This window comes from Helianthus annuus, chromosome 13, assembly GCF_002127325.2.
Source record: "Helianthus annuus cultivar XRQ/B chromosome 13, HanXRQr2.0-SUNRISE, whole genome shotgun sequence".
NCBI lineage: Eukaryota > Viridiplantae > Streptophyta > Magnoliopsida > Asterales > Asteraceae > Helianthus > Helianthus annuus.
The window spans coordinates 65,243,122-65,256,783 of NC_035445.2; the positions used below are offsets into that span (position 1 = coordinate 65,243,122).

The following is a 13,662-nucleotide window of genomic DNA, read 5'->3' on the forward strand; positions in this document are numbered from 1 at the left end:
GAGCGGTGGTGAAGTCAGGATCTGGATAAGTTGATGTTGGGGATTTAATTAAAGCGAATGAAATTTATTTGGACAAAAATGCCCTTGGTTCCCAGTTCCCCACTTTTTTAGTGTTCCCCAATGAACCACCCCCTATATATATATATATATATATATATATATATATATATATATATATATATATATATATATATATAACCGTCATTTTAACAAAAATACCATGATTCAAACAAAAGCATATAACCGTCATTTTAATGAAAATAACAAGTATATTCATACAAAGTTCCAAAAATAGTCTACCTAGTCCACATGAGTCCATGGTTCCTTGTTATACATGCTACGCATACCAAAGTTTGAAAATATATACTAGTTTCTTTACACTAACGTCACCAAGTAGACATACAAATCACCAACAAAAAGATTTGAAAGAACTCTTGTTATGCCAAAATATATTCTTATATAAAAAAATATAAAGTGTTTGTTTTGTGTTTCAAGTTTTAACCAAGACAACCTACTTGGGTGAATACTACACACAAATAACTTGTAAATAATGTTAAAACTATAGTTTTAAGAGATGAGAAATACTCACTAACAACAAGCAAGGATATGGTTTATATGGTTAGAAAAGCTTGATTCACTAAAGCCTTCTTGTATAACACTTTAGAAAATTGTAAGAATCTTGAACTTGGATTGTTGTTTGAAGTAAATGGAAAGGGCAAGGGTGTGTAGTTAGACGAGATGTTGAGTAACAGAAAGTGAAAATGTTTGTTTTTTTTTCTTGCAAATGATAAAATAATTCAAATAATCCTATATATACACAAACCCATAAGATATTCACATGTGAAAATGAGAATGGATAAAAATTCAAAGAATGGGGCAAGGGTAAAGGGGTTGGCCGAAGGTATGGTTGAGTTGTTAAATGGTATGGTGTAGTTTAAGATGTGATGGATTTGATTTCAACTAGTTACTTGCTAGTTTGGTTTTAGTTGGGATTGAGTTGGCTCTCAACCGTTTAGTTACTAGATATTTTTAGTATATATATATACTAAAAAAATATATTATAACATGTCCAAGACCATAAAATAGATTATAATCTAGTGCATTATAAATGTATTTATACGATACGATTTTACTTTTTAGTAAAATGCACGTTTTGAGCGGCCCAATAACAATTCTTGAAGCCTGTTTTCACTCCCGAACTGACATGTCGTAGAAATAAAATTTTGAGTGGAAGCACTAAAAATTACGTCGGAATTTGATGTTTGACGCGTATGTTCTTCGGTCGCGTTAAATCGCGTAAACTGCGTAGTTTGTCGTTTTTAAATCCTCGATCCGTTTTCAACTGCGACCATTAAAATTCGAAAGCGAAGCTAAATATATCAATATATTTCAGTTTTTAAGTTAATACGCGCGTCTGATGCTTCCGTTTCGTTGCGTTTCTGCAGTCGCGTTTTCGTTCACGTTTGCGCTTTGTGTCATTCGAAAGCATGATGTTTTCACAAAACCACATTCATAAGTATAAGTTATATGTATAAACTTCGTATTTGTTGGCGTTTTCAGTAGTTTGTATGGTGTGGTTCGTTATCGCTTAATATCCACCGGATTTCCCGAAAATCATCATACGCGCACTATAAAGTCAAATAGGCGTTCCTAGGCATACCAAGAGCCTAATTAGGTTAATTCGTGCCTTAAACACTACTTATTATCGCCTTAAATATTTGTTAATCGCGTAATTAGAAGGCGTAAAATACCGGTTGTCACATCTTCATGCCATTCAAATATTCATCAAGAACAAAGCACAGAAAATGACATAAGTCTGACATCAACATCTTTTTCTTGAAGATTTATCCATCTCATTCAGCAAAATGTTATTGTGTTACACCCCCTCAGCTAAGAATGCATTTTGCGAAACTTCGCATAGAACAATATTGAATAAACAATAAAAGATGTTTGCTATTTTTGGCGTTTTACTAAGAAAATAATGTATCTAAAAGAAACGTCGATTGGAATCTTTGATGTTTGAGTATTTGGCGTTTTCTAAGATGATTGATATATAGTAAATATGGCGTTTTGAGTTTGGTGTGTTTGATGTTTTAGGTTTTTTTGGCGTTTCTAAGATGAATAGTATTTAGTAGTAAATATGGTGTTTGCGGTTCGGGGTGTGTTTAATGAATGTCTAAGATGTTTGTTTATATAGGATGTGTTTTGGCCCGTAATGGCGTTTTATTCATTAGTTTGACGTTTTGTGTAGAGAACTCTAAAGACCCTTTTACCCTTAATGAAGCGCGTCCACTTAATAGAATTGGTGTTATTTACGAAAACGCCACCTCACCTATCTAGTCCATAGATTGTTTTGATCGGACGATCCATAACCTTTCTCACTGTTCTCACACTTTTCACCGTTTTCTCTAAATCCTCCTGACCCTATATATATATATATATATATATAGAGAGAGAGAGAGAGAGAGAGAAAGAGAGTGAGTGTGTTTAAAATTGTTTAAAATACAAAAGTCCCTTAACGTGCGAAGCATACGCGACCACCAAATAAGGCGCGTAATTATGCATATAATATGTGTAATTAGGCTTTGCTCATGCCTGAATTGTGTTTTTGTCCATGCATGATTTTGTGTTTCAACCTATGCGTGATTTTGTTTTTTGACCACATGCGTGATTGTTGTGTTTTGTTCATGCGTGATTGTTGTGTTTTGTTCACGTGTCTTTTTTGTTTAACGTACGTTTCGCACGTTAAGGTGCTATTGTACGTTAATCTTCCCCTAGTTGAGTGATAGTTGTATATGTTATATTAAGAAAGACTTGCTTATGAAAGTCTTTTTGGCGATGTTATGGATAGACTTAAAAAAAATAAAACCCGTATGGCACAACTTGAAATATGTTTGTAATAATGTTTGACGTGTTTTTGATGATTATATAACTTTTAGTTTGATTATCTATTTTTTTTAATATAACCTAACCCGATCTGACCCGCTACGCACCGAAAAAATTATTATATAGTTAGGGGCCTTAACTTCTTAAAAAGTTTGAACACCCCTAGAAAAAAATTTCGAGGTACGCCCCTATCTAAAATAATATGCTTCGTGTCTCCATAAACTCCACAAAATTGGGAGTCGTACGTTAAGTAATGTGAAAATGACAAAAGAAAGAGTTTGGTTTGACAAGATGTGTGTAACACTAAGTTCATAATTATAGTTAAAATAATAATATGCTTCACTACCAAAGTTTTTTTTTTTTTTTTTTTTTTTTAATTTACTCTAACTACATTTTTTAGTCCAATTCTTTTTTTATTGTCCGAGGTCTAAATTTTTTTAATAGTTCTTGAAGACGGTTCTGGATAAAAGCTTATGGACAGTTATAGTTAATGTTCGAGTAGCTAGTAGACTACCATGTTCTTTAGAGTACAATATTAGATGAATAAGAAAAGAGGGATTAAAATCTTAGTTATTTATGTCACTTCACTTGATTATAATTGAAGTAAAACTAGAAGATTGACCCGCGCGCGTTGCGCCACGCGTTGCGCCACGACCAATGAAATTAACATGTTGTTGATCAGATTCACATTTATAATGTGTTAAAGATTTTTTTGTCGGTTAAGTCTATATTATTATCTTATACAAATAAGTAATTCACCAAATAATCTCAATTAATGGTATCATAATTACTACGTTACATGACTTTTATCCATATAAATCATATATCGGATTAAGCTCCCCGCTTTACGGCGGGGGTGTAAAACCATGGCAAATAGCACCAATGCCACACTATAACCAACGACCACCAACATTAAAGTTGCGGCGTCTTAACGTGGAAAAATTAGACCGACATATAAAAATTGAAAAAAATAACTAACTCGATTTAGGACTCGCACGTTGTGACGAACTTATTAAATGGGAAAAAATAGATGACGTAAACACACTGAACCACACACGTACGTTGCCCCATGTTAACTCGCAAAATTTAGAACGAAACGTATAACAAAACGTAAAATCGTTGAACCACACACACATTGTGCCGTGTTAAGTCGCAAAATTTATATCTAAACGTAAAAAGAAAAATTTTGCAAAATATGAAAAACATAGGGGATCAAAGTTGAAAGTAAAAAAGTTGTGAGGTTAAGTTGGAAAAACTAAAAACTTCTGGGTTAAAACTACAAAATTAAGTAGTTTTGGGTTTAAAGTGAAACATCATTTTTTTTCCTGAAAAACCTCCCAAAACATGGGGTACAACACCACTAAACATCATGTACAACATAACTATACACAAAAAACTTATTAAGCATCATATACAAACCCACTATGCACAAACATCTTTCAAATTAATAATAGGAGTTAATTACATGGTTAGTCCCTGTGGTTTATATGAAATAACAATGTCAGGTACTAATAGTTTAAAATCACACTTTAAGGTATTAACTTTCAATTTTGTAACATTCTAAAGTACTAAGACTAACAGATGTTAGTTTTTGAGTCAGAATTTTATAAAATGACAAAAATACCCTTTACTTATAAGAACAAAAGGAACAAAAACCATAGGGACTAATTTGTAATTTATCAAAACATATAGACTAATTAATATACAATTCAAAAGTCAAGATTATCTAGATTACTTATATAAATTAATTAATCTTGGTAACTTTAATTGATGATCCACATACAATGATTTAATATAAATTCAACGAGCATATTTCCTTCTCACAGCCATTTCATTCTCACAGCCTTAACCATCGTCCATATATTTTACCATCCGCTACATTAAAGTAAGAATTTCCTTCATCCATTTAATTAAATTGATATCGATTAGAATTGGATTTGATCACCATTTTGGTTAAAAAAAATAAAGATCAGGCCGATTTCGTCTTTTTATTGGAATTAAAAAACTTAGTATAGAAACCAATAAAAGGCAAGAAGACGGCGTTGAAGGGTTGATTTCGTCTTGTGTAGACATAAGACCAAGAAGACAGCCAAGCAGACATAAAAACCAATAAAATGAACGAAATTGACGGCGTTGAAAAGCTTTTATCTGCTTCCGCCGCCGTCACTTTCTCCGGCGACGGTGACGGAGAAGGTTCCCATTTGTTGTGTAAATCTTTAATTCTAGGATCATGTAAGATTCATAATGAATCACAACCTCTTCAATTCAACAATGGGAAACAGCTTCCAATTAGGGCTTGGTTAGGGTTTCAAACTTCAAGAGCAATTCACACAAAAAATATGCAAATCTAGGGGATTCAAAGTGTTGATACCCGTATTAACCTTTACCGGTGCCATCTTGAACACACCCAAGGCCTCAGCCTTGCGGTTTTCATCCCCCATTGATGTGAATCTTGGTGCGCCAATTGATGCAAATCTGATGAATTTGGGGCAAGATCTTGGTCGAAATCCTCAGGTTGGATGTGGTGGTGATCTGAAAAAAGAACTGGTGGTGATGATGATCTGCCGAGAGAGAGAGAGAGAGAGAGAGAGAGAGAGAGAGAGAGAGAGAGAGAGAGAGGGAGGGAGAGAGAGTGAGTGAGTGGTGGTGGTGGTGATCTGCTGCAGAGATAGAAGTGGGGGTGGTGATGCGAATCTGGGTATGCCAGTTAAATGTTTTTTTTTTCTTTTCTTTTTGTAAATTACAAAAAGAGTCCCTCATTAACTAATTAATTACATAATTAGTCTTTTAAGAGTAAAATGACTTAAATGCCCTTGAACCTAACATGAAAACTAACATCTGTTAGTCTTAGTACTCTAGGATGTTACAAAATTGAAAGTTGATACCTGAAAGTGTGATTTCAAACTATTAGTACCTAATATTGTTACTTCATATAAATCACAGGGACTAACCATGTAATTAACTCTAATAATAGTATATATATAGTGTTAATTGTTATTTTTTTGTGAACATATATATGTAACTTGTAGTATCATTATTTAAAATTATAGAACTTGATGAATATGTTTCATAAACATGTATAATATAAGTAATGCTAATGTATTGTTATGTGATGTTAGCAATGCAATATGTCACGTGTACCACTTTAGAACTTACCTTACATGATTGAAAATCATCTAATTTTTTTGCACGGCTATAAATATCTTATTGTAGCAACCAAAACCTTTATACTATCACACTCTATCTCCCCTTCACCTCTTCTTCACACACACATTTCTTATTTACTAGGCATATACAAAACTTGTTCTATTTCTTAATAACATCGCGAAAATGGGAAGATCAGCTTGTTGCGAAAAGGTAGGGCTCAAGAGGGGGAAATGGACAGTTGAAGAAGATGAAAAATTGGTTAAGTACATTCAATCCAATGGGGAAGGTTCTTGGAAATCTTTACCTAAAAATGCAGGTACCATCTATACTTTTGCAAAACGTTTTAATTTTTAAATTACTCATATTCATGAATCTAAAGTGGATATCTTAATATTGTTGGATTATCCAAAATTTTTTTTAAGGATTACTAAGATGCGGAAAAAGTTGTAGACTGCGATGGATAAACTACTTAAGAGGAGATTTGAAGAGAGGTTATTTCAGCGTCAAAGAGGATGAAATGATCGTAATGTTACATAAATCATTTGGAAACAGGTTTGTTAAAAGCTCCATTCCCTAGCTTGCATGTGCCTTCTTTTATGCCTTCTCTTATTAGGAGCCGGGCCAAGCTCAAATTTTAAAAAATATACAGATAAACTCTACATGAGCGGATATCAGATTGGAATAGGTTAGTCTACATCTCTACCCTATTATAGATTTGTATTAAACTATAATATAACAAGAAAAAACCTTCTTAAACTTTTTTAATAACATTTAGTATTTTAAAAATATGATAATATTATATTTTTATTTAATTTATTGGAATTTAGACACAAGATTGAATGTTTTAGTTCTCACACCATATAATAACAAGTACTAAAACTTATTAATTAAAAATAAAAATGTATTTGTTTATTTATTAAACTAGGTTTAAAGAAGTTCGTCGCGTTGCGACGAATTTCTTTTGTTATTTAGTCTGTGTTTACATGTGTTTTGAAATCACTACGAGCGTGTTGCGAACGAAACTGTTGACAAGAATAAAAAAATGTAGAAAAAAAAACACTAAAAGATAACCAAAAGAAAATCAATCAAAAAAGTTGTATGGTAACGATGTTGTTCGTATGAAACCCGTGGTAAGAGATAAGCAAATTGTTCTGGGTACCGGTACCAAATTTGCCGAACCGAAAGATCTTAAGTACCAATTCGGTACCGACTTTTGGCGTTACTGGTACCGGTTCACTACCGTTTTTTACCTTCATATACCGGTACCGTAACCGGTATTTTCGGTATCAGTACCGATTCTGTATCGGTTGGCATCGAGCTCATCCCTACCCCTGAAACTAAAAAAAAGAAAAAAATAAAAGTTGAAGAAAATCAACAAAAAAAGTTGTACGATACCGTTGTTCGTACGGTAACTGTGATTAGAGATGAGCAAATGGTACCGGGTAGCAGCACTGAATATCTCGAACCAAAATATTTCCAATATCAATTCGACACCAACTTTTGGCGTTTTCTGTATTAGTGCGGGTTTTTATCTTCATGTACTGATACCGAACAGGACCGTCCCGGTATTTTCGATAGCATTACCGATTCGATACCGGTTGACACAAAATTTATCCAAACCCCTGATATTAATAAAAGGATTAAAGTTAAAAAGGAAAGAAAATAACTATTATTATAATATTAAATAATAAAAATATTAAAAAAACTATATATTATTATAATTTTAAAATCACTATTCATTACAATTCTAATATTAACTAGTAATTGTACCCGCCGCGCGTTGTGGTGGCGTCAAAACATACAATAACTCAAATTTATTCCGTCGAATAAAATCTATTATATTTGACCTGACTTGTTTCCGAACAAAATTTACATCAAAACGTAGATCAACTGAAAACGTACATAAAAATAGGCATGAAAATGTATTATATTTGACCCTAGTCGTTTAAAAAAAATGATATTGAAACGTAAACCAACTTGAATTTATACCTAAACGTACATAAAAATAAGCACATAAGTACATAGGTTTTTTAAGTTAAAGAATGAAAGTACAGGGAATAAACTTTAAACTTTAAAAACTCAAAATAGTTAAATGACATTTTTACAAAATTTTTAAAAATTAAAAGAGTTGTAAATATCAATATTGAAAGTTGAGAGAAAATTAAAAAGTGTGAATACTAATTCACAGCTTTTAATATATATTAGTTTTGTTGATAATGACATAACAATTTTTAGTTGAGCGAAGATGTATGAGACTTACAAATTGCTATTAGCGAAAATAAGAAGAACAGATCAGGGATCGAACACATGATGTCTAGTTTATTACTAATACGCTCAATGAATATAGCAGACTCTCATTTTGTTTGTTTTTTCGCCAAAGTTTTATATATAAGAAAGAAGAGGTGGTTGTGAGTAGAAAGCCACCAACCTTTAGTTTTAGTATATATTAAATTAGTGCACTATTCTTATTTGTAAAACTATGTGTAACTTGGCAAGAAAGAAGAAAACGAAAGCGATACGTGCAATTTAACTATCAGTAGGAATAGCTACAGTAATAAATAAGTATTACCTAGAAAGGTGGATGAAAGAAAAAAAACAAAAGCATAAATAAGTATTACCTAGAAAGGTGGATGAAAGAAAAAAAAAACAAAAGCAAAGGATCAAAGTGTAAAAATCAAAAGTAGGGACCAAAGTGAAAATCAAAAGCAGGGATCAAAGTGTAAATGACACCGACATTCTTCTTTAATATATAGATAATATATAGTAAAGTAATAATAATAATATTAATATATAGTAATATATAATATTAATATATAGTAATAATAATATACAGGAATTATTTTTTTTCTGATAACTTTTGTATGTTAGCCCTTTCCAAATTTTAAATGTACATTTGCTTTTAATTTATTTCATCAACGTTTCTTAAATAAATTTGATTGAATATAGAGTTGCATTTAAAATAAAATATATTTTTAGTCTCGTAATCGAATTTCCCACATAATTGTGTTGGTTACTTCGATGAAACATGATTACGTGATTGACTACCTGACAATGTTAAAGAGTATATATTTAATATTTTTATATTCTAGATTTATTATTCTTCGCATGTGTTTGGATCGTAACTTCGGGTGAATATAGGTATGCATTTCAACTACCTAAACTTGATGAAGAGTAGATAGTATTTTTTTTAAGTATTTTACATTTATGTTTAGTACAATAATTTTTTTTTTTTTTTTTTTTTTTTGTAGTGTTTAGCTTTTGCATTTGTTTACATTGGTAACTTTTTATAATTACGTTATTTGACTACTGACTACTATACATATTTAGTGATTTTTTTATCTATATATTCTTAGATACTTAGATATATAAGCTGTAAGGTCACTTAACCTCTAACAGTCAGGATCGAATGCGGACACAAAACTTAGATATGATGTGCAGAATCCATCTTACGAACACTATAAGCAATAAAAGGTGTAGAAAACAGAGAAATCAACACAAATATCGCATTTGTATTCACGCTAATGATAACACACACTTACAATGGTTACAAAGCTTAAAAACCTGACAAGTCTACCTACAGACACATATATAAAGGCTAGACATCATTTCCGGACGCACAAACCATGTCCGGAAATATACTCAGCTAATACGGACTATACATAATCAAGGAATAAACATAATACACACATAAGCTAATATTTTCGGACCTTCATTAGGGAAACATAACATTCCCTAATGTTACAATGTGATATGGAAATAACAAACATTTCTTGACCTATTTGACACTCAGATAAATCTTTGATGCGTTCATAAGGTAATATAAATGTTTGTGAACGCATCGCATGAATAAAACTCTCGTGATAGGTTAGATTGTAAATATCCGAAGAACAAACGGCCTTTTTGGCAGATAGAAGCATTATGGACGGTCCGCTCATGCTTAACGAACTCCTTGGGTGGCTTAAAAAATCAAAGAAGAGTGGTATGTTCTTCAAAGTGGATATTAATAAGGCATACGATTCAGTTAATTGGGAATTCCTTGATTCAATTATGAATCAAATGAATTTTCCCGCACAATGGAGAAAATGGGTCATGGCAACTTTAGCATCGGCGAGGGCATCGGTATTGGTAAATGGTTCGCCAACAATGGAATTTGAATGCTCTCGTGGTCTCCGACAAGGGGATCCTCTATCACCTTTCTTATTTGTTATCGCTATGGAAGCATTAACCGGAATTATGAAGGAGGCCAATTCCATAGGTCTTTTTAGTGGGATTCGGTGTTCTAATGGTGGCCCAAAAATATCGCATTTTATCTACGCGGATGATGTGATGTTTATAGGGGAATGGTCACATATTAACTTTTGGAACCTCCGGAGGATCTTAAGATGCTTCTACATGACATCCGGTCTTAAGGTGAATTTATCTAAGAGTAGCGTCTTTGGCATTGGAATAAGTGATGCGGAAGTCCAAAGTATGGCGGATATGCTTAAATGCAAAAAAGGCTCGTTCCCTTTCAAACATTTGGGACTTCTAATTGGAGCTAATATGAATCTCGCTCGAAACTGGAAACCGGTGGTGGAAGTCTTTAAAAGTCGCCTTTCAATTTGGAAGGCAAAGACCTTATCGTATGGGGGGCGAATAACCCTCATAAAGTCAGTTTTGAATTCATTACCGACATACTACTTCTCATTATTTAAAGCCCCTGTCCAAGTTATTGATTATCTTGAGAAACTGAGAAGAGTTTTCTTTTGGGGAGGTTCGGAAGAAAAAGCAAAAATGAACTGGTTCGCTTGGGAGAAAACCATTGCCCCGATTGAATATGGAGGTCTCGGATTCGGGTCGCTAAAAGATGCTAATTTGGCGATGCTAGCTAAATGGTGGTGGCGTTTTAAAACAGATAAAGAAGGTCAATGGAGAAGAGTAATATGGGCAATACATCATAACTCGAGATCTTGGACGGCTATTCCAGTAAAAGTTTCCATGACCGGCCCATGGAAGCAAATCGTTCACGTTCAAGAATCATTACTTAAGTGTGGAGTACATCTGAATAGAGCTATAAAATCGATTGTTGCAAACGGCCTGAATACGTTGTTTTGGTTAGATTGCTGGATGGGGGAGTTGCCTCTTAAGCGATTATTTCCCCGACTTTTCGCCTTGGAAAAATCTAAATTATGTTGCGTGGCGGACCGAATTATACAAAACAATTCCGGCATGTGTTTTCAGTGGGAATGGACGAGACTTGTTCTGGGCGGCCATGAAGAAAGGGAACTTCAAGATTTGTCTAGAATGTTGGGTGGTATCTCGCTCACATCGGGCAAGGATGGGTGTGTGTGGAGCCTAGATAATTCAGGTAATTTTTCAGTTGCAAGCATTAAATATTTTCTAAGCTCTTTCAATAGAACGAAACCCGAGCGACTGTTTGTATGGAATAATTGGGTTCCAAAAAAGGTGGGCATTGTGGCGTGGCGGGCGATGAATGAAAGGCTTCCAACTCGAACGGCTCTAAACTCGAGAAGGGTGAATGTACCAGATCTGAATTGCATTTTTTGCGAGGAATATTTAGAGTCATGTGATCACATTTTTGCCGCTTGCCGGTTTGCACAATTGGTATGGCAACAGGTGGCTGGCTGGGCTAAGATCCCACCAATTTGGGCCTTTGAATACAAAGATCTTCTAGAACTTCATAATTATAGCCCGGGTTCGAGGAAAAAGAAAAAGGCTTTACACGCTATAGTTCTGACGGTTATTTGGAGCATATGGAAAATGCGCAATGAAGCACTGTTTGAGAATAAGGCTCCAAACGCGTTTAAAGTGATTGAGGAAATAAAAACCTTAGGTTTTCTATGGGTAAAAAACAGATCCAATGAGGTGGCAATGACGTGGGAAGGATGGAATAAATTTGAGATTTTTGTATAGTTGTCGATTAAGTTGGTTTGGGGCGTTTTGTTTGCTGTTTGGTGTATGAGTTTTCTCATAATCTTGTAATTTTGGTGACTAGTGCCTTACTAGTATTAATAAAAATTTTTGTTGGCCGTTCAAAAAAAAAAGGTTAGATTGTAAAATGTACATTTGCAAAATTCCCACCTTATCACATGGCCACATGGGCCAACCTCTGAATATATATTGAAAACAAATGAATTAATTATTATATATGGTTAAACTGGACAAAGTTATAATCCTTCGCATTTTGAAATAGAGGATATGGCCCATAAATTAGCAAGAATAAATGTAATATTTATATTTAATGTAATTTTTATTCAGACCTATATTGAGTTTTAACGAGAACTACATATGTAAGTTCATGTTAATTGCTAAAGAGTTCCTTAAATTTTTTGTAGGTGGTCTATGATTGCTAGTCATCTACCAGGCCGAACAGATAATGAGATTAAAAACCACTGGAACTCTCGTCTAAGTCGCCAGAGTTATCGTTTTTTGAAGAAAGCATCATTAGACGTATCCACTCTAGTTAACCAAAAGAAACGAAGACTTGGTCGTGTAAGCCGTAGTGTCGCAAAAAAGTATAACCAGAATATGTTTTCCAAGAATAACAACTCACCTTCTTTACCAAAGGTGATGGAGAAACAAGTCCATGAGAACTTGGAGAATTGTTCAAATGCTGTTACAACATATGTGAAAGATAATCAAGTTCATAATAATGTTATTAGCGACGACTTGGAGTCGAAACAGTTCGAGTTTCAAGATGATGAACTGTTCAACATCCACTATTTTTTGGAGGGTGAAGCTATGGATTCAAGTGGAGTTTTAAGCATGCCTGATGAATATCAGATAGAACAATGGTTGAGAGAAATTGAAGATGAAAATGTTGGCAAGAATGAAAGGAATGTTGATGAGAGAGAAGATGAAAGCTTGAGCTTTTTTTTGGAGGGTGAAGCTATGGATTCAAGTGGAGTTTTAAGCATCCCTGATGAATATCAGATAGAACAATGGTTGAGAGAAATTGAAGATGAAAACGTCGGCAAGAATGAAAGGAATGTTGATGAGAGAGAAGATGAAAGCTTGAGCTTAGATTCATTAAAAACAATGGGGGTATCATGGTACGATGAGACTGAATGTGATATTGACTTCGGGTTTACAGGGTTGAATATGTGTGATGAAGAAGATGACATGTTGCATTGGCTTTGGGAAGGTGGCAATCATTAAGCAAATCAATTATTTGGAAGTTAATAATGGAAAATGTGTTTTTTTTTTTTTTTTTTTTTTTTTTTTTTTTTTCATGTGAGATTTAAAAGTTTAAGTCCAGAATTTATCATTTGAATATAACGAGTGATGAAAATGTGTCAGCTATAGTAAATTCTATTATCATATTCGATGGTAAAATGTTGCTCAATACCCGGCTTATTACTCATCGGTTATTTATCGGGTACCCGTTAGGTATCTGATATATCCGTAAGTATCGGGTGTACCTGTTAGGATTTTCAATATATATATATATATATATATATATATATATATATATATATATATATATATAGGGGAAGGTTCATTTGAGAAGAAAATTTAATTGATAAGAAAAAGGACAAAGGGTAATTTTGTAAAACATTAAATAGTTTTTTCACTTATCTCATTTATTATCCTTTTTGACTAATTAATTAGTCATAAAGACTATTATCA

At 33.3% G+C, this 13,662-nt stretch overlaps 1 protein-coding gene across 1 annotated transcript; it reads left to right on the plus strand.

Moving 5' to 3' along the window:
- The first annotated feature begins 6,179 nt into the window (after positions 1-6,179).
- LOC118485621 (transcription factor MYB14-like) lies at positions 6,180-13,202 on the plus strand. Its single transcript, XM_035981939.1, has 3 exons — positions 6,180-6,349; positions 6,456-6,585; positions 12,369-13,202. Exons 1-3 carry the CDS (start codon positions 6,217-6,219, stop codon positions 13,189-13,191), a joined length of 1,086 nt encoding a protein of 361 aa, XP_035837832.1. The 5' UTR covers positions 6,180-6,216; the 3' UTR covers positions 13,192-13,202.
- The last annotated feature ends 460 nt before the right edge of the window (positions 13,203-13,662 follow it).